The sequence below is a fragment of the Macaca fascicularis genome, chromosome 7 (assembly GCF_037993035.2).
Source record: "Macaca fascicularis isolate 582-1 chromosome 7, T2T-MFA8v1.1".
NCBI classification, from domain to species: Eukaryota; Metazoa; Chordata; class Mammalia; order Primates; family Cercopithecidae; genus Macaca; species Macaca fascicularis.
In genome coordinates this window covers 163,564,064-163,588,575 of record NC_088381.1, presented here as the reverse complement: position 1 = coordinate 163,588,575, position 24,512 = coordinate 163,564,064, and the positions used below count along the sequence as shown (strand labels likewise).

The following is a 24,512-nucleotide window of genomic DNA, read 5'->3' as shown; positions in this document are numbered from 1 at the left end:
CCGCATGCTCTGAATAGAAAGTCAAGGAAACATGCCGTTTATTTTAGCTTGCCAACAAAAACTACAAACACACACACACACACACACACACAGCTTAAGGCGATGTTAAAAAATAAAAGGATTACTCCATTGTGCCAGATAAACAGTTATTCTGACTCTGTTACGTACTTCATGTTAGTTCATGGAAGATACCTTCGAAGTACCTACTACATTTCATCGGGTGTTGAGGGACTGAATAATATTGGTGTAAAGTTGAATTTTTCTAACTGTAAACCAAGTGGGCTTGATGAGAGCTCAGCTGACGTTAGGTCAGAAAGGGCCATCCATAAAGTGGTTCTGCAAATGCTGATGTCAACCGAGGACACACAATTAGAGGGGTCAAAGAATATAACCACCTCACTTGTCCTACTGCCCAGCCCTGTTTCACAGTGATTGGGGGCCAGCACCCCTTCAGGGAGTGTATGCATGTAATGTTACCTATTCCTTCCCCACCCACCACCACACACACACTAGGCCATCAGCTTCTAGTTAGGTAGGATTCATTTTTGAAACCTGGTGCCCCAGTGCCATCCCTGGCACTTAACTATGTGTTCAATACATAATTTTGAATAAAGAAAACATGGTGAACAATACAGAGCAGGATCTCAGCAAATCCCAAATTGTGTGAAACTCATATCGACCACAGGTGCCATGGGAGGTGGAGAAACATTCAGTGATGTGCCCACAGGCTCTGTTAAGCAGGCTACAGAGTGGAGTAAGATGCTCCCACATCCCAAGGACCTCGCAGTCCCGTGATGGGGACAGATGCAAGAATGCCCCTGAGAACTGGAGAGAGGGGAAAAAGCTCACGCCAAAGGGGTGCGAAAAGCTTAGTAGGGAAGCGGCACTTGAGCTGAGTTTTGAGAGAAGGGTAAAGTGCCTCTGTGTGAAAAGGAGGAACATTCCAGGAAGAGGGAGCAACCAGGGCAAAGGCACAGAGGCCCCTGGGCCCGCTGGCGGAATGCCGGGCCGTTTCTTGAGAAATGCAGGACTGGACATAGCTGAGGGGGAGGACAGATGGTAAGGGCTTGGGCTCTCCTCCTCTGGATGAGGGAAAGTCCCAGGAGGAGTGTAAGCTGCCGAGTGCTTGAGAGATCACCCTGCAGGAGTGTGGATGGATTGGAGGTGGCTGAGCTAACGGGGCCATTTAGAAGAGGGTCATCAGATTTAACTTTTGCAGCTATTGTGGTGGGGGGCACAGGGGAAGGGCACCACTGCAAGCTGAGTTCTTTGAAGGTAGGGATGACGGAATTTGGTGACTGGCTGACTGGGGAGGGGGCTGGGAGGAAGGGGAGATTCAGGCTTATTCCTGGGTTTTTGCTTAGCCACTGACTACACTTGCTGATGCAGGGAATACAGCGGGAGGGGGAAGGAGGATTGGAAAGGTAAGGTCAGGAATTACTTTTGGACATTTGTTTCCAGGTGCCTGAGGAACATCTAAATCATCTGGTTATGTCTGAAATAAAGGAGAGATTATGCATATTATCGCCTCTACAGGTCTGGATCTATTGATAAAGGAGATTTGGGCAGGGAGGGCAAGAAGGAGTGCAGAGAAGAAAGCCGGGGGAAAGCATATAACTGGGGAAGGACAGGCCATGAGGAGAACTGGGAGCAAGTGATTTGCGGAAGAGGAATTTACCAGAAGCCACAGAGGGCCTGGGCGTGGGGGCTCACACCTGTAGTCCCAGCACTTTGGGAGGCTGAGGCAGGAGGATTGCTTGAGGCCATGTGTTCTAGACTGGTCTGGGCAACATAGTGAGGCCCTGTCTGTAGAAAAAGTTATTAGTTGGGAGCAGTTGTGTGTGCCTATAGTCCTAGCTACTTGGGAGGCTGAGGTGGGAGGATAACTTTAGCCCAGGAGTTCTAGACTGCAGTGAACTGTGATTGTACCATGGCACTCCAGCCTGGGCAACAGAGCAAGGCTGTCTCTTAAAAAAAAAAAAAAAAAAAAAAGGAAGCCACAGAGAGAGGCCAGCTTAGGGCCCAGGGTCTTGTGGATTTGGTAATGGAGGTAAACACAGTGTGGGCTGATGCAATCAGTGTTTGCTGCCCTTGGGCGCTTCACTTCACGTGTAAGGGGCTCTGTAACATGATAGAGTTGGGCCAGTGAATTTGTCAAGTGTCTTCTGGCTGTTACCTTTGTCTGTGTGTGAACCCTTATTTTAGGCCATTTCTGTAGTTAGTGAGCAGGGCAGATGGAGTTCAGTCATTTTGCAGAAATGTTTCCGTTTGGATGATGAAACAAGCTCGATTGCTGAAGCTGGTGCACTCATCCCACTGGCATGGTGCTAGCCGAGAGCTTTGAAATACCTGAGGACACCTCTTGCCTATTTATAGAGGTTGCTTCTGTCTGCTGCATAGGGCTTTTTAATTAACTAGGAGGTGCATTGAGTGACACTGGCCATTTTTCTCTGCATACCAAGTCTATAACATCAAAGAAGAAATTTAAGATAAAAATTCTTTAACATCTTAGGCCAGGTGCTGCTGCTATTACCACTGCAAGGACGTGCGGCAGTCCGGTTGGGAAACGTTTGTTCTGCATGTGTTCCGTGCCAGGTGTTGGCTATAAGATTCTAAGGTTTTGGAACTAGGCTACGACGATGAAACAACTTTCTCTGTTAGGGAAGTGTCCTGGGCCGTCAAGAATTGTCATCAAGAGCAGCAGGTTTTATGAGATACGTGGACCTATTTGGCATTTACCAGCCCCTGCCGCTCGGATAGAGGGACAGGGCTGGGCCCCAAGTGTGGGCTTTCCGGAAGAGCCAAGCGCCGGCTGCTCATATGGGATGGGTGGGGGTGGTGCAGGTGCCCTGCATGGGTTCCGCTGCCCTAAGGAGGGTGCCAAGGCCACGCCTCTGCGTGTCTGCCAGGGCTGGGCTCAGAGCCTCCCCGGCTTCCTGGGCACTCTGCCTATCACACAGCGATTCTAATATGATCACGTGTTCAGAACAGTCACACTTGTCAAAGCAAGGAGAGAACGCTTGAGCAATGTTCAAAAACGTATCTCCAGGGATAAAAAAAGAAAAAAAAATGAAAGCTTCATTTTCCTCCTTAGTGGGAAAGTCTGCCTTACTCACAGACTCTTCCTGAGTTGGTGTCTGTCGTGAAACATTCTTTGAAAGCATAGTAAAGTGAAGGATTTAATTTACAATAGTAGTACACATTTGCACAGAACCTCAAGTTTGTAGTGCATTTCATCATCTTTATGTGAATCTCATGGCAGCTCTTACAGGGAAAACAGGAAGAACTGGCCCCATTTTCTAAATGTAGAGACGGGAGGAGGTGAGATGGCTCACCTCTGCCAGCCGACTGGGAAATGCAGAGCCCAGAAAGACAGCAAGTCAGGAGAGGTGGATCCAGGGAGATTTTCATTCTGCCACCCACCCCATCGATGGAAACACCGACATTATCAAGGCTGCGTTTAGATTTCAAAACAAAAACAAGCAAACATGCCAGGCTCGTAGTATGCTGTTGTTTTAACCAAAATGATATAGCTCAAAGGGTGAGCAGCCATCAGTGCTGTGAGTGAAGCGCGATCACACATCTTGTGTGTTTAGCAACCCAGGAGGTAGCTGAGCCTGGAAGTGACTTTCCTGGTATGTAGCAATTCAGAGAATACAAAACCACATTCATTATCTGAAATGGGCTCAGCTGCCTCTATGTTTTACCATATAGAGCTGGGAACTTTGATGTGTGTGGTGTGTGCGTGTTTTGCTGCATATGCAGATAATCTACACAACTGGAGGCTTCAGCCTTGATGTTTACACACACACACACACACACACACACACACACACACACACACACACACCAGCAGATACATCACACACAGACTTCTCACCTGTTATGTTACTAACAGTGGTGCTGGTTTGTTTGAAAAGTATTTGAACTTATCAACAACCTTCCCCCAGAAGGCTCAGCATAGCTGTAGCATATGCTGTGTGTGGAAAATATAACCTAAGAAACACATTGGAATTGAATCGTGACCACTATTGCTATGAGACAGAATCCACAGCGATGAAGTGGGCGCTGGGGTCAGACTGCCTGCGTGTGGACCCTAGGTGAGTCACATAATAGCTGGATGAATGGCCAAGTTTTCACCGTTTTTCCCTCATTTGGGAAATGGGATGATAATAGGAGCTATCCTGAAGGGTGGTGATGAGGATTAAATTAATAATATAGGTAAAGGCTTAGAACAGTGTGTGGCAGATGGTAGGTAAGCCCTTAATAAACATAAAATATCATTATTTGTCTCCATCATTTGAGATATATCTCACATCTTATCCAGAGGACTCCCAAACACTCGTGCCTTCCCTTCTCTCTCCTGTCTCTGGATTCCTCTACAAGTCAGTTTTGTACCGTGCAGTCTCACATATGACGGACATGCAGCATTACTTAGCTCCATGAATGATTCATGTGTCTTAATGTTGCTTCCCCAACAGACTCTAAATTCCTTGATGGCAGGAACCCTGTAACTGGCTTTTGTTAGATTTCCACAACTCAAGACCCAGTCCGGGGCAACTGTTGGACCCTTAAACATCTTTCATCACTAGCTGTGTTCATCACTAGGAAAAAGTAGGAAAAATCCAGTGTTGTGGGATTGTAAGTGGGTATTAGATCCAGCAGCTGAAACTTAAGATGTGAAGATGTATATTGACACAGATGTGCACACAAAACGTTTATAGCAGCTTTATTGATAATAGCCAAAAACCAGGAACAACTTGGATGTCCTTCAACAAGGGAAGGGTGACCCAGCCAGTGATGCATCCATCACACCATGGATTGCTGCTTGGCAATGAGGAGGCACAGACTCGATACAGGAACCAGCTTGGGTGACGCTCCAGAGAACTGCACTGAGTGGAGAAGGGCAGTCCCACTGTGTGATTCCGTTATTATTACATTCTTGAAGTGACAGAATTATAGAAAGCAGAACAGAGGAGTGGCTGCCAGAGTTTAAGGAGGGAATGGAAAAGGGGGGAAGAGCAGCGTGCGGGATCCTTGAGATGGAAGTGTTTTGTGTCGTGTTGGTGTCTGTCAGTATCCTAGCTGTGATACTGTACCATTGTTTTGTAAGATGCTGCCATCGGGGGAAACCGGGTAAAGTATATGAGGACCTCTCTGTATGATTTCTTACAACTGCATGTTAATTTACAGTGGTCTCAAAACATTTAATTACACAAAAAACCCACATACATTTAAAGTAGTCCCAACAGAAGCAGAAAAAGTAGACCAGGCTTCCCACTGTTGGGAGAAACATGGCAAACCTCTTCGAGAAGGATTTTGTATATTTTTTATTTTCTGGGTTTGGTTTTTTTTTTTTTTTTTTTTTTTTTTTTTTGAGATGGAGTCTTGCTTTGTCACCCAGGCTGGAGTGCCGTGGCGTGATCTCGTCTTACTGCAACCTCTGCCTCCTAGGTTCAAGCAATTCTTCCGCCTCAGCCTCCTGAGTAGCTGGGATTACAGGCACCCGCCACCACACCCGACTACTTTTTTTTGTGTTTGTGTATTTTTAAGAGAGATGGGGTTTCACCATGTTGGCCAGGCTGGTCTTGAACTCCTGACCTCAGGCGATCCACCCACCTCGGCCTCCCAAAGTGCTGGGATTACAGGCATGAGCCACTGCACCCGGCCAGATTTTATTTTTTAGGAATAAAATGTATCGATTGTCCTTTAACACTTTTGTTTATATTAGTATTTACTCCTTGGAGTATAATAGTAGCAGTGTTTAGTTATGTTAAATGATGATTGTTTAATACAAACAAGATTCCTCTGTTTTCAAAAAGATATATACGGAGAGAAAGAGAGACAGGGTCTCACTCTGTCACCCAGGCTGGAATGTAGTGGCGCAATCATGGCTCACTGCAGCCTTGACCTCCCAGGCCTAGGCAGCCCTCCTGCCTCAGCTCCAAGTAGCTGAGACCAGGCATGCGACACCCTGTCTGGATAATTTTATTTATTTATTTGTAGAGATGGGGTCTCACCATGTTGCCTAGACTGGTCTTGACCTCCCGGGCTCAAGCGACCGTCCCACGTTGGCCTCCCAAACTGCTGGGATTAGAGGAGTGAGCCACTGCACCTGGCCAATACTATATATATATATAAAAAATGTATATATGGTGATATATGTATACACAGTATATATCATAATGTATTTATTGCATTATTATATATTACATTGTATATAATACTATGTGTGTGTATATGTATATATTTCTTATAGTTACTTAAATTGGGGGAATAATTTAGAGAAAATCTTTTCCAATTCTCTCATTTCACATATTCAAAAACTCAGAAGTGACCCAAGGTTACACAGCTAGTTAGCAGCCTTAACAAGGGTTAGAACCCCATCATCTGAGAATCCAGTCCTGTATTTTATACACAATTGTATTTTATAAATGCAGCACAATTAAATGTACATAGAGGAATATTCTGAGTTACTGCAGTTACTCTGCTTGGTACTGAGATGACTCATTGCCACCCAGAGGGGTGCCCCTGCTCCGTTGATGGGTGGCAGCTGCCCATGGAGAAGTGAAGAAACCAGGGTGCTGGATGTGCTCACCCTAGAAGCACATGTAGCACCCGAGTAGGGAAGGACAGGCTAACACTTGGAGAACTGGCAAAGAAAAAACAAAGAAGAAGGAAAAGTTTAGAGCAGAACTGGGATGAGAACCAGCTCTCCAGGCTCAAACCAAGACCTCTCCGATGGGGCACCCCAGAAGTGGGCACCCTTAATGTGAGCTTTTCATCCGTGCTAAGCTGAAAGCACTTATGTACCTCACCACTAAGTGGGAAGCCAGGCTAGAGATGGAGAGATGGGAATGTAAATGTTCTGAACAGCAATTCCTATCCTGGGACCGTGGGCAATGTCCCTCCTTCCTACTCTCTTGCCTCAGTTTACCCACGAGGTGCTTTATTAGCCAGAAAAGCCATTGCAGCTTTTGCTGTAATCTATCTGTGGAGACTGAACACACACACGCAAACTGAAAACATCATGCTTACAAAATGAGGATTGTGCAGATTGCTGTTGAGGCTGGCTAACCAACAGCAAATGTGAAACAGACCCAGATAATTTCCCCAGGCTTATTAAATTGATTCCTGCTTCCCCATGAGTGGTGGTGGAGATGCTGGCTGCAGGGAACAGACACAGGGAAAGAGTGGTAAAAACTTCGCTTTTTGGTATGTTGCACAAACAGCCCCCACTGCCAAGTGAGTCAGAACTTCCGAACAGCATAATTTTAGTGCCCTTCTTGTGGTTCTCTCTCTGGGCTGCTTCTGAAAGGAAGGTCTCAGGGCGGGGTTTCCTGTGTTCAATTCCAGAGATGACAAAGGGGCTTTTCCCCCAATCCTTTGCCAGATTTTTTTTCCAGATAGGTTTTCATGTCCACCCCCTTCTATAGCTGCAGGTAATGCTGAGGACTAAGGCACTGTGGACTTCCTAGTTGCAAACTGCCCCATCCCTTCGTATTGCTTACTCAACTTCTGTTTTTCTTCCATATGGACTACTTTGGAGAGGAAAAAGACTGGCATCAAATAAAAAATAGGGTTCTGTTTTTGATGTAATGTTTATGTCAGGCTTAAGAAAAGTAATGGATGGCCGGGCATGGTGGCTCACACCTGTAATTCCAGCACTTTGGGAGGCCAAGCGGTCGGATCTCTTGAGGTCAGGAATTCGAGACCAGGCTGGCCAACATGGTGAAACCCTGTCTCTACTAAAAATACAAAAAATTAGCTGAGCGTGGTGGTGCATGTCTGTAGTCCCAGGTATTCAAGTGGCTGAGGCACGAGAATTGCTTGAATCGGGGAGGTGGAGGTTGCAGTGAGTCAAGTTTGCACCACTGCACTCCAGCCTGGGTGATAGCGCGAGACTCTGTCTAAGAAAAGCAATGGAATGGGAGAGTATTCTGAAAAGCAGCAAGCCCTGTAAAGCCCAAGATAATAACAATCACATTGATAATAATAAAACTATCTGCACAGTATTTTGCATTTCATAAAATATGTTTATCACATGTGTTTTCACCCATGAAAAATTGTTACTATCCCCATCTAACATGAGAAAAACCAATGTTGTAAGAGGTCACATTCAGTGTAAGATTACACTGTATGTGTACACTGTATGTGTAAGTCAGTCTTACATTGTAAGATTCACTCAGCTAAATAAGTAGCAAAGCTTGACCAGGAAAGTGAATATCTCCCCTGCTCTGAACTGGTGCTCTGCACTGCACCAGCAGCAGGAGGGACAGTTCGTCTCTGTGCACCATGGTGCCCTGACACAGAATTACTACACCCCGACCTTCTTGGAGGTAGTAGTCTGTGCCTCATTCGTCCTCGTATTCCCAGAGGCTGGCACATAGTAGATACGCAGGAATGTTTGACGAAAGACTGAATAGCTGTGTGCCAGAAACTGCAGCAGTCATACCATTCCCAGAACCATAACATAACAGCTCACCTGAGCTGGGTGCTCAAATACCAGGCACAAAACCATACAAGATAAGCTCCTATTATTAGATCTATTTAACAGAAAAGGAAACCAAGTATGAGTAATCAGCTGAAAGTTGCAAATTGGGCACTTTGTCACTAGAGCCTGAGCTCCCAACTATACTCAGCCATCTCTTCCTGCAGGACATGGAGTTACGGCGGCCTGCTCCACCCTCGGAGCAGCCTGGGGGAGCCATCTCTCTCCTTGTGCAAATCACCTGCCCGCTTTGTGCCTTGGTTTCCCTTGTCAGGCGAAACTCATTAAACTTTTCCTAACTACCTGGAGGATGTTTGCAGAGATTTAATGAGGAGACACATTTGAAAGCATTCTGAAAAGCAAAAAGCATGATCCAGATGCAGGCATTATAATCATTGTTACTCACCGCCTTCACCTGCAGTTTGACTGTGGTAACCTCAAGGCCTGCGGCAGCACTCCTAATTGAGTCACAGTGATAAAAACACGTATAATAGCATACTTGGAACCAGTCAGTCGCAGGGAGATGGGAGGGGTCTTGTGTATGTCTTCAGCAATGCTGTGAATAATTACAGCTTAATAAATGGGATCTAACTAAGAGGTGTGGGTCTACCTCAGAGTAAATTCTGGGTTTTGGCTAATTCTTCCACCTCCCTCTCAATTTCGAAAAGACATACACACACACACACACACACACACACACCCCCCATTAACTATCTTGTCCTGCTTTACAATTTAATCTCTTAGGATACTGACTTTTACACGATCTGTTCTGCAAACATCTGGCATCCCTGCTAAGAAACAAAAAAGGAAAACGGCATCCCGGAAGCACTGGATTTGGGTCAGTTACTAACTCCTCATCTGTAAAATCGCTAGCCGCACCTAAATTGTGATGACTGGAGTTCACGTAAAACCTAGTTTTACAACTTGTATCCCTCATTAGTGGCGCTCATCTGATCCAGAGGCGGCGGAGTCAATCATGCAACTATGTAATTACTCGGAAAAAGATAAGAACTGGGGCCCAGGGCTGTTCAAAGCCGGGCTGGACGCACAGGAAGGCCAGTGACTGCTGACCTGGGAGGAGAGGGAGAGAGCGCCAGGGTGCAAAGGCTTCCAGCCACCAAGCAGTAGGAGTTTGGCAGAAGACTGTGGAGCAAACCCCAGGCCAAGGCAACCTCATGTGCACAGGCACAGAGGCAGATACGGTTTAGACATTCTGGGACAAGGTTAAAGGGTTGGCATGGCTGGAGCAGGGGTTGGGAGGACGGGAGGATGTTTCTGCTGGATGGGGAGGGAGAGAGGAGGAGCATTCTGAGGCCTTGGGTTTGTTGGGGGTTCACATTATGCCTGGTGATTCACATTCCTTGCGACTCCCGGACTGTGGGCCCGAACTGTGGAGTGGGAGAGGATGGGCAGGGTGCCAGTCCCCCCGCCCCAACCACCCCGCCCTTTCTTCCCGCGTGAGGCTACCTGATGGGTGTCATTTTCTTCTTGGATTTCGCGCCTCTGGGCGATGTGCCCCTTCCTAGGCCCCCACCTCTGCTCTGTGAGGGCAAGATCTGCCGGCGTCCTAATCCCTTTTCCAAGTCTGGGCGCACAGATCCAACTTTCCCGGGGGAAAGGCAGCTCCGCGCCATTCCCTAGAATGAGAAAAGCGACGGTGGCTGTGTGTGTGTCGGGAAGACAGACAGGGGCCAGGGCTCCGGGCTGCTTTCCAGGCCACCGTGGACAGGACACCCCCTTAACCCCCGCCCCAGGTCCGCGACAGGGAGCGGTAAGGCTCTTCCTCGGCGCTGGTACCCGGGGCCACGCAGGGTGTCCGCCGGGCTGGGGTTGCGCACCCGGGGCCTCCGTTGAGCGCGTGCGGAGAGGGGCGCGGCCTCTCCCGCGGGGCCACCGGGCGTGCCCCGGCGGGGGCGGGGGTACTCGCGGTGTCCGGGCCCGCCCCAGCCCTGCCCCGCCCCGGAGCCGCCCGGGACGCAGGGAGGAGGGAAAGAGGCTCGGCCCCAGCTACCCGCGGCGCCGCGCTCCTCCACGCTCCGGGCGGGTAAGTGGCACGGGGCCGGGAGGCCAGGCCGGGGGCCGGGGCCTGGGCGGGTGGGGTCCTCAGTCCCCGGCCCAGCTCTGACACAGCCCCGGGGATCCAGGGCACCGAAAGTCTGGGGGACCTGGGGAGGCGCGCCCGGCGCGGGGGCGGGGGCTCCGGCGTGACAGCTGCGGGCGGGCGGGTATTTTTAGTTTAAATCCAACCGTTCCGTGCTGGCTGCGAAATTCCCGAGCCTTTCCTTTCAACCCCGGGGAGCTTCGGCCCACAAGAAAAAGCCCTAAAGCCCGGGGCAGCACGTCCCAGGCGGGCCGGGTGCCTCCTCGGGGCTTCCCTCTGCCTCCCCTAGGGACGGGCTGACTTGTCACCAAGGATTGCGCGCGGCGGGGGCCCGACCCGCTCCTGGCGACCGCGAGCGCGCTCAGTAGTGTCTGGGAGAGCAGAGCAGGCGGCGAGGAGGGGAAGTCCAACCCCGAATGCTCAGTTTTATTCTGACGCCTCTTGGCTGTGCAAACTTGACAAGCAGCTCAACCTCTCTGAGCCTCATTCCCACATTTCTAAAGGGGAGGGCAGTGAGGCCAGAGATGGCTTGCAGGGCCTGAGAGAGCCTCAGATGGATGTTGACTTCCCTTGGGGTCTTGGGATCTTGACCCCAAACAGCAGACCCATTGATGTGGCCCATTGGTCAACCCAGGAGCAGTGTCCTACACCGACCAGCCGACTTCTGCTTCAAAACTGGAAGCCAGGGCCTCCAGCCTGGGCGGGGTGATAATGAATATTTTTAGTTAACCACTTTGGCCCTGAAGCTCCAACCGTGGGCTGCCGTGGGACTCTTTCCCAGGTCCCTGGTCACCCCTTTCAACTCTGAAGAGTTACCCTTATCCCAGCACTGGGTGCAGGGGCTGTCTACAGCCAAGGGCTGCTAGTGGGATAACCTGATGTGTCTTGGGGGCATGCCCCATCCCACGTGAATGAGGGCATGAGGAGAATGGACGGTCCTCCCAGAAAGGAGAGCATGTCAAAATCACTGCCGTTCTGAGCTTGGCAGGACAGCCTCCCTCATCCACCAAGAGAAGCAGAAACAGACCCAGAGAGGGGGAGTGATTTGCCCAGAGCCACACTGCCTGGCTCTCTTAAAGGGCCTGGCCTTGCCGCCTGCACTTCCAGGGCAGCTAACAGCCCACAGGAGTCAGGAGCTGGGAGGTGGGAGGGGCGTACCAGTGCCAACGAGCTGTTTTGCTCAGTTTCCTGTCACTGTGCCCCAGCGGGACGCTCCAGCACATGTGGGTCTGCACATTCCTCAGGCCGGACAGCACTCGGCAGGCTGACAGCCACAGCTGTGCCAAGCCTGCTGGCCCCGGGCGTTGTTTTCAACCAGAGAGGCCCCTCTGGGGGTGGCTGAGCGGGAAGTGGGCTGGGATGTCTTATTTCTGGAACTTGTGTCTTGCTGGGGGTCCTGAGGAGAAGACCTGAGGATGTGTTGGTGGCACAGAGGGAAGTGGTGAGAATCCAGGCTCAGGTTTCTGCCTCCAGGTACAGTCTGGCACCTGGCACCTGGCTCCCTGCAGGTACACTTCAGGGTGAGTTGGAGTCCTTTCTGTCTCCATGGGAACAACCCTCCTGCCCAGGTGCTTTGCATGCTCTCCAGCAGCCATGGACCTGGCCATGCCTGGGCAGCCCCTTTGCCTTGTGACACAGCCTGGAGCAGGCTGCCGGGGGCTCTGGCTTGGTGGCCCCGGGAGGCAAGACTGGGCAGGCCCAGCTCAACCTTAAAATCACCCTGGAGGCTTTGGGAACCCACTGGGCAGCTAGGTCTCCTGCACTGTCCAGCTGTTAGGAATGAGGGCAGTCAAGTTGGATTGCCTGAGTCCAGTCCTGCCTTAGCCAGCTCCTGGCTGTGTAGCCTTGGGAAAGTTGCTTCACCTTTCAGAGCTTCAGCGTCCTTCCCCATGGAAAGGGGCTAACCATGGCACTGCAGGTGTTGCCTTGCAGGGCGTCATGAGCACTAAACGAGCTTTGTCCTGATCAGCATCTCATATGATGTCAGACACAGCACATGTGAGAAGGTGTCACAGTTTGAGGCGAAGGGGCCTCATCAGGATACCTGGGTTCCCCTCTGCTCTGCCCCTCCTCTCCCTACCTTGATTTCCCCTTGTCTGTCAATGGTGAGTGGTCCTGGCTCACCCCCTCACAGTCCTTCCAGCACTGAAAGCTGGCCCTTGGCCCCGGGGAAGGCAGGAGGTTCTAGAGAAGCTACAGAGGGACTCAGATGTGTCAATGGGGTCTTCCAAAGCACTTCCTGCCTCTCACCTCCTAGGATCTGGCAGCAGGCAAGGCTGTCACTGCTGGCCCGTTTACAGATGAGGAGGCTGATATCCGTGGCTGGATGTGGTAGAGCCAGGATTAGAACTCAGGGCTTTTGACCTGATGCTCTTCCTGATACCACACGGCCTCTCCTAGACAATCCAAGGACAATGTTGTACATTCATCACTGGAAAAACAGTACCGACCAGACGGGATGCTTATCTTCATTAGGTCATCAGTACTTGCTGGAAAATAATATGGATTCTGAATATATATATATTCCTAAAGCAGCCCGACTGGACCACAAAGATAGGAACCCAGGAGCAATAGTGTTTCCTGACCCTCCCATCCCAAAAGGAACCTTTGCTTTAGGACTGAGGGATGATGTTCTGGGGCTGAGCAGCTATGAAGTGGATGGGAGACAGCTTCGGGAAGCTGATGCCTTAATTCTGTCCTCTCTAAATACTTCCCTTTCGGGCTTGCTGTGAGGATAAGTGAGGTAACTGGGGATGATGCTTAGCAGAACGCCCAGCATGGTGGGGGCACACCATAAATAGGACTGATGGTTTTTATTATTACTCACCTTCTGCTATCACTGTAACACCAGAGTGCAGCCTGGATCTCTCACCTGGGTTTCTAGGCTGCAGTTGCGGCATAGAGAATCCTAGCATCTCCATGGAGAACTGCTAAGGCAATTGTAAAAGCTCAAAACACAAGCACACTAAGCAATGAGTTATTTAGTGACACCCAGCTGAGAAGTAAAATGATGACAAAAAGCAAGAAGGTGATCATCTTGAATAAAAGCCAAGCATTGCCACATGTGCTGAGGAAAGGTGACAGAGGGTCAGGAGACTCAGGGGGGGCAGTTGCAAAGGAAATCACTTTGTAGTTATTGGATGATTACATGTATGTGTTATACATGCGTTTATACATCGATTCTATTTCACAAAGTTAAGCCAGTTTGAAAAAGAGGCCGGGCGCGGTGGCTCACGCCTGTAATCCCAGCACTTTGGGAGGCCGAGACGGGCGGATCACGAGGTCAGGAGATCGAGACCATCCTGGCTAACACGGTGAAACCCCGTCTCTACTAAAAATACAAAAAAACTAGCCGGGCGAGGTGGCGGGCGCCTGTAGTCCCAGCTACTCGGGAGGCTGAGGCAGGAGAATGGCGTGAACCCGGGAGGCGGAGCTTGCAGTGAGCTGAGATCCGGTCACCGCACTCCAGCCTGGGTGACAGAGCGAGACTCCGTCTCAAAAAAAAAAAAAAAAAAAAAAAAAAGAAAAAGAAAAAGGCAAGGGAATGATAATGCAAAATCAAGGTGGTTATCTTTGGGGAGAAGTGGGTAATTGATCAGGGAGATGCCTGTTTCACTCTTAGTGGGATCCATTATGTTCTGTTTCTTCAGTCCAGTGGTAGGCTTGTGGGTGTCGTTTTTAATTTTAATATCTATTTATTTATTTGAGACAGAGTCTCACTCTGTTGCCCAGGCTGGAGTGCAGTGGCGCGATCTTGGCTCACAGCAACCTCCATTCCCCAGGTTCAAGCGATTGTCCTGCCTCAGCCTCCCGACTAGCTGAGATTATAGGCATGTGCCACCATGCCTGGCTAAGAGTGTTATTTTTAAATATTTTTGTGCTTCACCATTTGCAAATAGGAGACACATATATTACATTACATATATATATAATCTTACATAATACCAATTAAATTAAAAGATCATCTGGAGCATTTTCAGATGCTTTCTTAGAAAATCTGCCTCTCTCCTCAGATTCAAATGTTAATCTGGCTGGATTTAAAAAATAAAGCAACAAATCCTGTTGTATGACACATACTTCTCGAGACATAATCTCCCTCTTCCCAAATCATACAATGAGCAAGATAACAATAACACTATAACCTCAGGTGATCAACAGGATTTGTAAAGTTCCTGGCCTAATGATTTATGCTTCTGAATCATAAAATCCTGAAATATTTGAGCTGGGAGGAACCTCAGGTCACCTGGACCAATCTGCTGGTTTTATAACAAAAGGAAGTGTCCCAGCCAAGGGCAACACTGGCACACACGTAGGGAAGACACTTCTCTCCAGACTGCCACACCTGTGTGACTATCATGAGGATACCACCCGACAGACAGACCAGTGTGAGTCCTGGGTCACTAGCCTCCTCCTTAGGGCAGTCAGGGAGAGAGACGGGAAGTATGCATGAGATTAAACTGATAGGATCATTTTATTTATTTATTTTATTTTTATTTGTTATTTTTTATTTTTTTTTTTGACATGGAGTCTTGCTCTGTCTCCCAGGCTGGAGTGCAGTGGTGTGATCTCGGCTCACTGCAACCTCTGCCTCCCAGGTTCAAGCAATTCTCCTGCCTCAGCCTCCTTAGTAGCTGGGACTACAGGCACGTGCCACCATGCCCAGCTAATTTTTTTTTTTTTTTTTTTTTTTGTATTTTTAGTAGAGACAGGGTTTCACCTCATTGGCCAGAATGGTCTTGATCTCCTGACCTCATGATCCGCCCACCTCGGCCTCCCAAAATGCTGGGATTACAGGCTTGAGCCATCATGCCTGGCCCAGGATCATTTTATTTTTTAAAAGTCAGAGGAGAGTTACATTTTACAATGGAACCACACATTTCTAGAACTTATATGAACAGAGACATCCTCAAAGAAAACATATAAGCAGTGCCTAGAATCTTCTTTCCTACAGGAAGTCCTCTTAGGAAAGAGCTCCCCTTACTCATCCTATTTTTGGCTGGCATATTTGATCGCCAAAACAATTGAGTGCTGCAGGTATGGTTATTTCCATTTTTCCGTGGGGGAAACAGGTTCAGAGAGGTTCAGTGCCTTGACCCAAATCACTCAGCAGGTGAAGATGGAGCAGGACTTTCATCCAGAGGGGGAGTAGAAGAGATGAGCCATTTTTGTTTTCAGTGCGCTGTGCTGTGAGCACATTCTTCACTCCTTAGATGCTGAAATTCCGCAGCCCGGCCCAGCCTGGGCGGGCCGTGGGGAAATACCCTGGTGGAGGACAGTTGGGTGGTGGCTTTCCAGCTGTCAGATCACAGAGACGATCTAGAGGCTAAAGCTCTGCCTCTGCCTTGCTGCTCTCCTGCAAGGAAGCCCACTGCCTTTGTGGCATGGGCAGTGGTGAGTCGGGAGTTGGGAGAATCCATCCCATGTTGGTCCTGCAATTTTTTTTTTTTTTTTTTTGAGATGGAGTCTCACTCTGTCACCCAGACTGGAGTGCAATGGTGCAATCTCGGCTCACTGCCACCTCCGCCTCCCAGGTTCAAGCAATTCTCCTCCCTCAGCTTCCCGAGTAGCTGGGATTACAGGTGCCTGCCACCACGCCTGGCTAATTTTTGTATTTTTAGTAGAGATGGGGGTTTCACCATGCTGACCAGGCTGGTCTCGAACTCCTGACCTCAGTCAATCTGCCCGCCTCGGCTGGGATTACAGGCGTGAGCCACCGTGCCCGGCCAAGTGCTGCACATTTTGATTCTTGGCCACTTTCTTCTCTCATCAAAGGTATTCTTCCTGCCCTCCCTCTGCAGAAGTGCCTGTCACAGACAACAGGCCTCCAAGGGACAGATGTTCCAGGACTGCTTAGCTTCAGATGATGGTTTTCCTAATGCACGGTTGCTGTGTCCCAGCATGGGTGCTCCCCTGGGCAGTGGAGGCCTGGGCCCAGGTCTCAGCCCTTGCTGTCTACCCTCTGCTCTGTGAATCCATTTCTTGGCCAGTTGCTGCACTGTGAATCCGTTGTTTCCCATCTAACGGGGTTGGTGATACCTCCCCGTGGGGCAGGGCTTAGTAAGGACCTGATGACAGAGAACTTCACATGGGTAAGGCAGCTTTCGGAGACTAGAAACAAACCCTCATGTCCATGCCCAGAGAGACTGTGTGTGGGCGCTGGAGAAGTATTTAGGAGTGACAGCTGCAGCGGAAACAGCCCGAGCCTCAGAGATGATTTACGCTTATACTTTTACATATGGGGAAACCGAGTCTCCACAGCCGAAATGGTTGGCTCAAGTCTTGCAGGTGCTTCAGGGCCAAGATGGTATCTCCTAACTCCCTGACCAGTGCTCTTACCTTACAACCACCTTCCCCAAGAGTTTGTTTCATTGATACTTGTGGTGTAACACAACTTGGGATGGCTGCTTGATGAAGATGAAATGGCAGCGTTCAGCCCGTGTGGTCATCACCAAGGCGTGGACAGAACAGGGTGGGCCACCATGGCTGGTTGGACTCTAATTTAAGCCAACAGTTTTATTTGAGATCTGAAAAGGACTGAGCCCCTCCCAAGTGACACTTGCTGAAATAATGCAGCCGGCTGACTCACTGGGGTAGCCTCATTCCTTAAGGATGGGAGGAGCCTGCATTTGACCTTCACCTGGGCTGGTCTCTGTTTCCTGCCCTTTAAAGAAAGAGGTTGAGATTAGGAGATTTCTAAGGTACCTTGAAGTTCAGATGTTTTCTCATTCAAGGACCACAGCTTCAAAGTAGGTGTTTGGGGACCTGGGTCTAGCCAGTGCAGTTCACCCACTCACCCCAGGAGGGTCCAGATCACTGGCAGGTGACTCCTTGCTTACCCGCCTTGCTCTGAGGATTAGGTTCCACGTTCCCAACTGGTCCAGCTTTCTACAACCTGGGCCACCTTCAAGGACCATCAGGCCCCTAGCTCATCCTGGCCTTTCTCACCTAGACACCTGTGCTCAAGCTGCTCCCCCACTCAGCTCTCCTTCTCCCTGCCCCTTCCTACCAACACCTGGCTAGACATGACCTCCTCCTGGGAGCCCTCCTCAGCCACCTCCTACAGGATTGGTGATCTCTGTTTCCCTGTTCCCGTTGCACTTTGCCATTGATACTAATCCACAGTTTCAAGAGTGATTCCCCACTAGCCTGTGACCTCCTTGACGGCTGAACGTAGGATTATTCATCTTCACATCCCTGCTCCCAGCCCAGAGAGAGTGTGCCATTATTACTGCTCTTATTAAATTAAAAGCTTTAAAATAGGATCTTACAAACTTTAGGGGTGCTCACAGCTCCCTTGAATGAAGTATAAAGGGCAGATCCTGATATTTCCAGGACACAAGAAAAAAGTGAGCTCTGGAGCCGTGACCTGAGGCTGGGGAGAGAAGGTGCAATACGCAATATCTCCTTCTGTGGCCCCTTTAGGGGACTCTTGGAGATCTCTCTTGAAGATCTCTCCATTCTCCTGGGTTCTGTGGGGGTTGGCCCTGGAACCTTGCAAATATCTCTTGGCTTCCCTGGGGCTCACATCTGATGTTCTCTCTCCTGCGCGTGCCAAGTCTTTCTCCCTGCAGCTTGACTTCTTGTTCTTTCCTCTTCCTAAAAAGTGCCTCCCCCAGGCCTTCCCCTGGCCACACCCTCTCTGCGTTGAGATCTCAGCTCACAGTCACAGCCTCAGAGGGACCCTCCTGCCCACGCAGTGGCACTCATCCCATCCTGCCAACATGCTCTGTCCTGTCACCCTGAAATTATTTGCATTAATTATTTGCAGTTGAGTTTATTGTCTGTCTTCTGCACTAGAAGAAGATAAGGCCAGGGATTGTTATCTGCCCAGAACCCAGCCATCAAAGCTGCTCAATACTGTACATATTTCTAGAATGAATGAATGAATGAGTGAATGGGCCGATGGAGTCCATTGGGTGCCATCTAAGATTCCTGCATGGTTCATCTTTACGGCTCATATCTGCTCAGTGCTTACTGAATGTCTAAGTGCTCTCTGCCTTTTCTCTCTTTATCCTCACAACAGCCTAATGAAGGATGCTCTGATGTTGTTCCCGTTTGGCAGAGAGGTTAATTAACCCATCCTCAGCTACCTCAGTTAGCAGTGGAGTTGGAAATTGACCCCAGGTTACCTGATCCCAGAGTTCTGGCAGGTAACTACCAGGCTACACTGGCCCTTCCACGCCAGGAGTGCTGTGGGCTGGAAGTGGCGAGTCACTCAGCCTCCTAACCAGGCATCTGGTTCTTTCTCCACAGTCCCCAGTGGCTCTCACACTGCCAGGCCATTCCTCAAAGGAAATCCTTTCTGTGGGACCAGTGTCACATGGGCTAGGAACACCAAAGATTTTCCAGAGCCAGGGCCCACCCCGGAGCCTGTCTTCTCTGACCACATCCTTTTCTCCTAGGGAACCCCCTCTGCCACTTGTTCACTAGCTGTTGAGAACTTGGTGACCACAAGCCACTGGCTGTAGGGTTGGGTGTGAGCCGGTTGGGGTTGTCAGGTTAATCTCTGTCATTTATCCAGCACCAGGCAGTGAGCAGGCCTGGCTTCCGTGATTTGCCTGTTTATCTGTTTGCCTTTTTCAAACTCAGGTTTGCTCAGGCATAATTTTAGAAAATTGATTTTTTAAAAAATTTCATCTTGTGGCATCTCTTGTCTCACTTCCCTCTGGGTGAAACCACTCGAATGCCCAGGGAGGGGGATCCAGGCCAAGCTCTTCTGGTCGCAGTCTTCACTTGCTAATGTGCTCCTTTGAGTGGGTGAGAGGATAGCCCCGTAAGTTCCTGTCTGGGTCTCCTGCAGGAAGCTGCAGGGTTAGCCATGCAGCGCTTAGCTGGAGCCAGCTTTGGTTTGGGAGCCAAAGAGGCACGTGTTTGTGGCTGGGATCTGGGCTCTTCCGTTTTGTAACCAGTGCCTTGGGCAATGGCATTTCTTCAACGTACTGACACTGGCTGAGGAGGACACGAACTAGGAAGACTCCAGAGACATGGCCCTGCCCTGTGGGAGGAGTCCAGTGGGTGAGGTGTGTGCTTTAAACAGTCCCATCCTAGGAGACGGTGACTCCATGAGAGAAAAGCTCAGGGGGTCGGGAGAGGCACCAGGAAGGACCCTTTACTTTTGCCCAGAGGCACAGTCTTTCTGGGCCTCAACTCTCTTCTCTGTAAAGTGGGGATGCAGGTGCCACACTCCTTGCCTTGCTGGCTGTGTTGTGAACTGCAGACCACCCCATGGAGGTAAGGGGTCATCACTATTGTTAGTTTAGCCAGCAGAGCAAGGCGTCACTGGTGTCGTCTGTGCAAAGGAAGTTCGACTTTCGACTGTGGTGGAGTTTCTCTCTGCTCCAGGGCGTCAGGTGGAATCCTGCAGATCTGAGCTGGAACCCTGATTTTGTCACCTGTGGCAAGTCACATAACCTCCATGGGCCCGGCTATCACACCTGTAAGATGGGGCTGGCCACACCTTCCCTGCAGAGTCACTGTGAGGCTCAGATGAGATAACAGATGCGGGGATTCCCAGTAAACAGAAAGTGCTGGGTCACACCCATTCCCATGGATTCCCTTCCCAGCCTCTCCAAGTGCTCCCTCTTTTCTTTGGGTGCTCATTAGCTGGGGAGGTGACTTTGCCATTATGCAGGTCACTTGGAAGGGAGTTCAGCACTTCTGCCTGCCTCTGCCCCCAGCACGGGCAGTGAGTTGAACAGGGCACAGCTGCTGGTGTGTCAGCCCTTGGCTCAAGTGTTGCTGGCCGATGCCCGTGCCCTGGCAGGTCTAGGAAGGCATGATGGGCCAGAGTCGACCCAGCTAAGCCTGCGCCCGTGTGCACAGACGGTGTCCCCCCTTTAGAGGTATACAGGGTGCAGACCACACACCTTGACCATTCATTGCCTGCCCAGGGCACCAGCCATCTGCAATTGGCCAATGTGACTTTTTTCTTTTATGGAATTAACTATGGAGAAAAAAGTCAATATCATCGCAGCAGGTCCTGCTGTCTCATTCCCAACCCTGAGCCTCGGGGTCCTCCTCAATACCTAAGCCTCAGGATGGGCTTAGACTAGGTCAGATCTTGGTGAATTTGGACTAGGGGCTACTAGTAATTGCCAGGATAAATTTCGTGGTACAAGCCCAGGGCATTGAATGACAGCCACTCCCTCTTCATCTCCTCTCTATCTTTTTTTTTCTTTTTTACTTTTTCTTTTAATCTTTCTCATTATATGACCTTCTCATAACCACCTGGGCTCCACCCTGGACCAATGAATTAGAGAGCTCTCTGGATGTGGGGCTGCTTACCTGTAGCTTTTTAAAACTCCCCAGGTGATCCTGATGCACAGGGATGGTTGCGAACCTCTGGATTTTGTCTAGGAGAACATCTCAGTGAGTTGCTAATGTGTTTTTAATAGCTCTCCCACACTTGCCTCTGTCTCTAACAATGAGCAGGCCCCAGGTGCAAACTAGCAACATTATCTAGAGTTAAACACTGTTTATGTTCATTATTTTATGATATATGGCAATTGATCCCAACCCTGTTTTTTATTTAAGGTAAAAATATATTTCTTAATCCAGCTATAAGAAAAAAAAAAGAAAAGAAAGAGGTAAAAAGAAAAAAATCTTCATTTAAAATAAGTTTAAATGGGTCAAATTGAAGAATATTAATTAGAAAAAAATGTGGATGTGTCTGCATGGCAGATATAGTCAAAATCATGACTAATGCACAAATGGCCACGCTGTGAAGACGTGGAACTAGATGACCTCTAAGGCCCAACATTCTGACAGATCTGAGGGCTGCCCAATGAGATCACTAACCCAGGACCATTGGCACCAGCCACCTGGACTGGCAGAGAGTGGGGGAAGCAGGCTTGAGAGTGGTTGTATGCATAGCGGGGTTTCCCAGTGTGGCTTTACCCAGAGTTCTCCAGGGACAGTGCAGCTAGATTCTCTCTGTTTCAATGCATTTGCCCTCTTGCTCCACCTTCCCCAGACCATAGGGGCAGCCTGAGAAGCAACCTGTCCAGCAATCAGGGCCATTTCCCTGGGGACAATGCTGCCATGTAAACTCATTGACTGCAACATTACAAGACCCCAGCGCCCACAGGAGCCCAGCTTCTTCACTGGTGCTTGGGTGAACCAAGCCATGGAGGGAAGTGAGTCACCCAGAATCCCAAGGCAGGACCCAGCAGCACTGCTGCTTCCCAGGCCTGGATTTTGTATATCAAATAGGGCCCCTGCCCCCAGGTCTTAAGCTCCCCAGAAGGGAAACAGAAACAGAATGTGATATAAACAGGCCCTGCCTGGCCCTGGCCAGCTTTTTCCACCTGTGTCTGGTGGCCCCTGCCTGTTATCACTGGAGAGTTGGCTGGTGAGCCTTTCTTTTGTGAGTGATTGCGTGAGGCTCCTATTGTCTTTTTTTTTTTTTTTTAAATAGAGGTGGAGTCTCGCTATGTCGTTCAGGTTAATCTTGAACTCCTGGGCTCAAGTGATCCTCACTCCTTGGCCTCCCAAAGTGCTGGGATTACAGCCATGAGCCACCATGCCTGGCCTCCTATTGTCTTTTAACTGATGTAGTAATTCACACCGTGGGCCCCTGGGAGGGTGGGGCCCAGTCTAGCAATGATTCAGATAGTGCTTGGAGGACGTGGGGAGATGGTTTCAGTAGAACAGCCGTGACGGTGTGGGGGATCCTCAGCTTAGTGGCAAAGGCCCCCTAAATGACTGTAAGTAAGATAAATGCCAGATGGAAAGCCCTGATGAAGACACAATTCTTAGCATTTGGAAACCTTTGCCCATCAGCAAAGCTGGCTATCCAGATTGTGTCACGGTTTGCTGAAAGCACTAGTGTAGAATTTTCTAGGAAAATGGACCTGCAGGAATGCCGTGCTGATAGGCAGAGGGTGGGGTGAGGTAATTCCCTTGGGCTGATAAATAGCACTGGCCTCTGGAGCTTCTAGAACAAACTTTTTTGGTAAAAGGCCAGAAAGGAAATATGTAAATATATTTTGGCTCTCCATCATATCGAGAAAGCAGCCACAGACACTATGTAAATGAATGGGTGTTGGTTGTGTTCCAATAAAACTTTGTGGACACTGGAATTTGAATTTCACATAATTTTCATATGCCATGAAACATTATTATTCTTTTGATTTTTTCCAACCACTTAAAAATGTTAGAAAACATTCTTAGCTTGAGAGCTGTACAGAAACAGGCAGTGGGCCGTGGTTGGCAGCCTCCTGTTTAGAAGCCCCGTCTGCAGTGGAGGGTGAGTCTTGCAGGTTTGAGCTAGTCACTCTTCTAAGAATTTCAGTTCTTAAAAATGTAGTTCTGGCCGGGCACAGTGGCTCACACCTGGAAACCCAGCACTTTGGGAGGCTGAGGCAGGAGGATTGCTTGAGCCCAGGAATTTGAGACCAGCGTGGGCAACATGGTGAGACCCATCTCTACAAAAAATATAAGAAAATTAGCTCAGCGTGGTGGCCCATGCCTGTGGTCTCAGCTACTCGATAGGTAGAGGCAGGAGGATCACTGGAGCCCAGAAGGTCAAGGCTGCAGTGAACTGCGATCACACCACCGTGCTCCAGCCTGGGCAACAAAGAGAGACCTGTCTCAAAAAAAAAAAAAAAAAAAAAAGTAGTTCTGAAACAAGTCTCAATCTTGTGTCTACTGTTTAAAATAGAACCTAGTGTTAATTTGTTTGCTCATTCAGCAAATATTAATGGTCTAGTGGTTAAGAGCAGGGGAAACTTGTCATATACTGGCTGTGGGACTTACGGCAGGTGGCTTAGCCTCTCTGAGCCTCAGTTCTTTCATCTGTAAATAGGCAGGAATAGTAGGACCTACGGCAGCAGTGAAAGGATCCTTGTAAGACTGAGCCCAGTGTCTGGCAGATAGCATGCCCTTGGTGAAGGTTTGCTATTACTCTCTCATGTCTATAAAGAGTTAGAGATTGGTACACAAAGGTGGATGGCAATGCTTACCCTGCATGGTAGGGGAGGCCCAGAGAAGTTAAGGGGCATTTCCAAGGTCACAAGCTAATAATAAATGCTAGAACTAGAAAACAGTGTGAGCCACAAGACCCAGCCCTTTCCATGCGACGCCCTTGCAGGGGACTTGAGGGTAGATTAAATCCACTTTATCTGGAGGCTGGCTAATGGGATTAATTTAATCATTAGCACCTTTCCCATGAGAGCTAGAGCTCTTGTAACTCCTCATCCCCGTGCCTCAGATTCTTGGGGAGACCCACATTGTTTGGGGGACCTCAAAACTGGGAGTCAGACCTCCAGCAGCTTGGGGCGGCACCAGCCTGACTGTATTCTGTGAATGTCTTTGGTGGAAACTCGCTGCTTGACATGGAGCTCTACTTTAGAAACCTAGAAACAAGCATCTGCGGAAGACTCAGTTTTTCCGAGTCCTGTGGTTTCTGAGTCTCTGCGGGGCTAGTGGAACGGGCTCTGGAAGTCAAGATTGTGAGTAGCTGCTTTTGAATAATGGAATCCTCGGGGCCTTGTGAAATGAATCCCAGAGGTGAGTTCCTGACCGGTTTTCCCTGCTGGTTTTCCTTCTGCAAAATGGAGATGGTGGTGTCATAATTAGTTGCTCGTTGCTTCAGTTTGGCACGTGGTTGCTTGCGGGGCACCCACAATGGGTCTCCTTCTGAATGCACAAAGACAGGCCGGGGAGGAAGCCTGTCCTTGGATTGTGGAGGCCTCAGGAGATAAAGCTCAGATAAGGAAGACAGTGACTGGATCTGAGAGCCTGTGGCAGCTGTGATTAGGAGCCAGCCGGGGAAGATGGGGCCTTAAAGGCAGGACACACAGGCTGTAGGTGGCTGTCCAGTCCATAACCCAGAGCAAGTCTCCCTCTCCGCCCCGGAGGAAAGGCTGCTCGTGAGCCTGGCTAGTTCTGAGGATGCAGGCTCCGGGAACCCAGCCCCTG

General features: G+C 49.5%; 1 protein-coding gene and 1 long non-coding RNA gene across 6 annotated transcripts in view; one reads left to right on the top strand and one right to left on the bottom strand.

Moving 5' to 3' along the window:
- Positions 1-4,714: 4,714 nt before the first annotated feature.
- Positions 4,715-10,965, bottom strand: LOC107130488 (uncharacterized). 2 transcript variants are annotated; one of them, XR_012416092.1, is made up of 3 exons: positions 10,503-10,965; positions 9,959-10,128; positions 4,715-4,892 (listed from the first exon to the last, which is right to left on the bottom strand). It is a non-coding gene; the product is annotated as an uncharacterized lncRNA (long non-coding RNA). The 2 variants fall into 2 exon arrangements; XR_006699668.3 differs by lacking the exon at positions 10,503-10,965 and adding an exon at positions 10,289-10,361.
- Positions 10,472-24,512, top strand: part of SYNE3 (spectrin repeat containing nuclear envelope family member 3) — a 106,473-nt gene continuing 92,432 nt past the window's right edge. For 2 of the 4 annotated variants that reach the window (XM_045396930.2, XM_065549330.1), the window contains exon 1: positions 10,472-10,535. Coding sequence is in view for 1 of the 4 variants with exons in the window: in XM_065549329.1 (XP_065405401.1) it covers positions 24,065-24,101 (37 nt within the window). In the remaining 3 variants the exon portion in view is untranslated. Of the gene's footprint in view, positions 12,113-23,740; positions 24,102-24,512 lie in introns of those variants that run through there. The other 2 variants (XM_045396931.2, XM_065549329.1) reach the window with 2 other exon arrangements.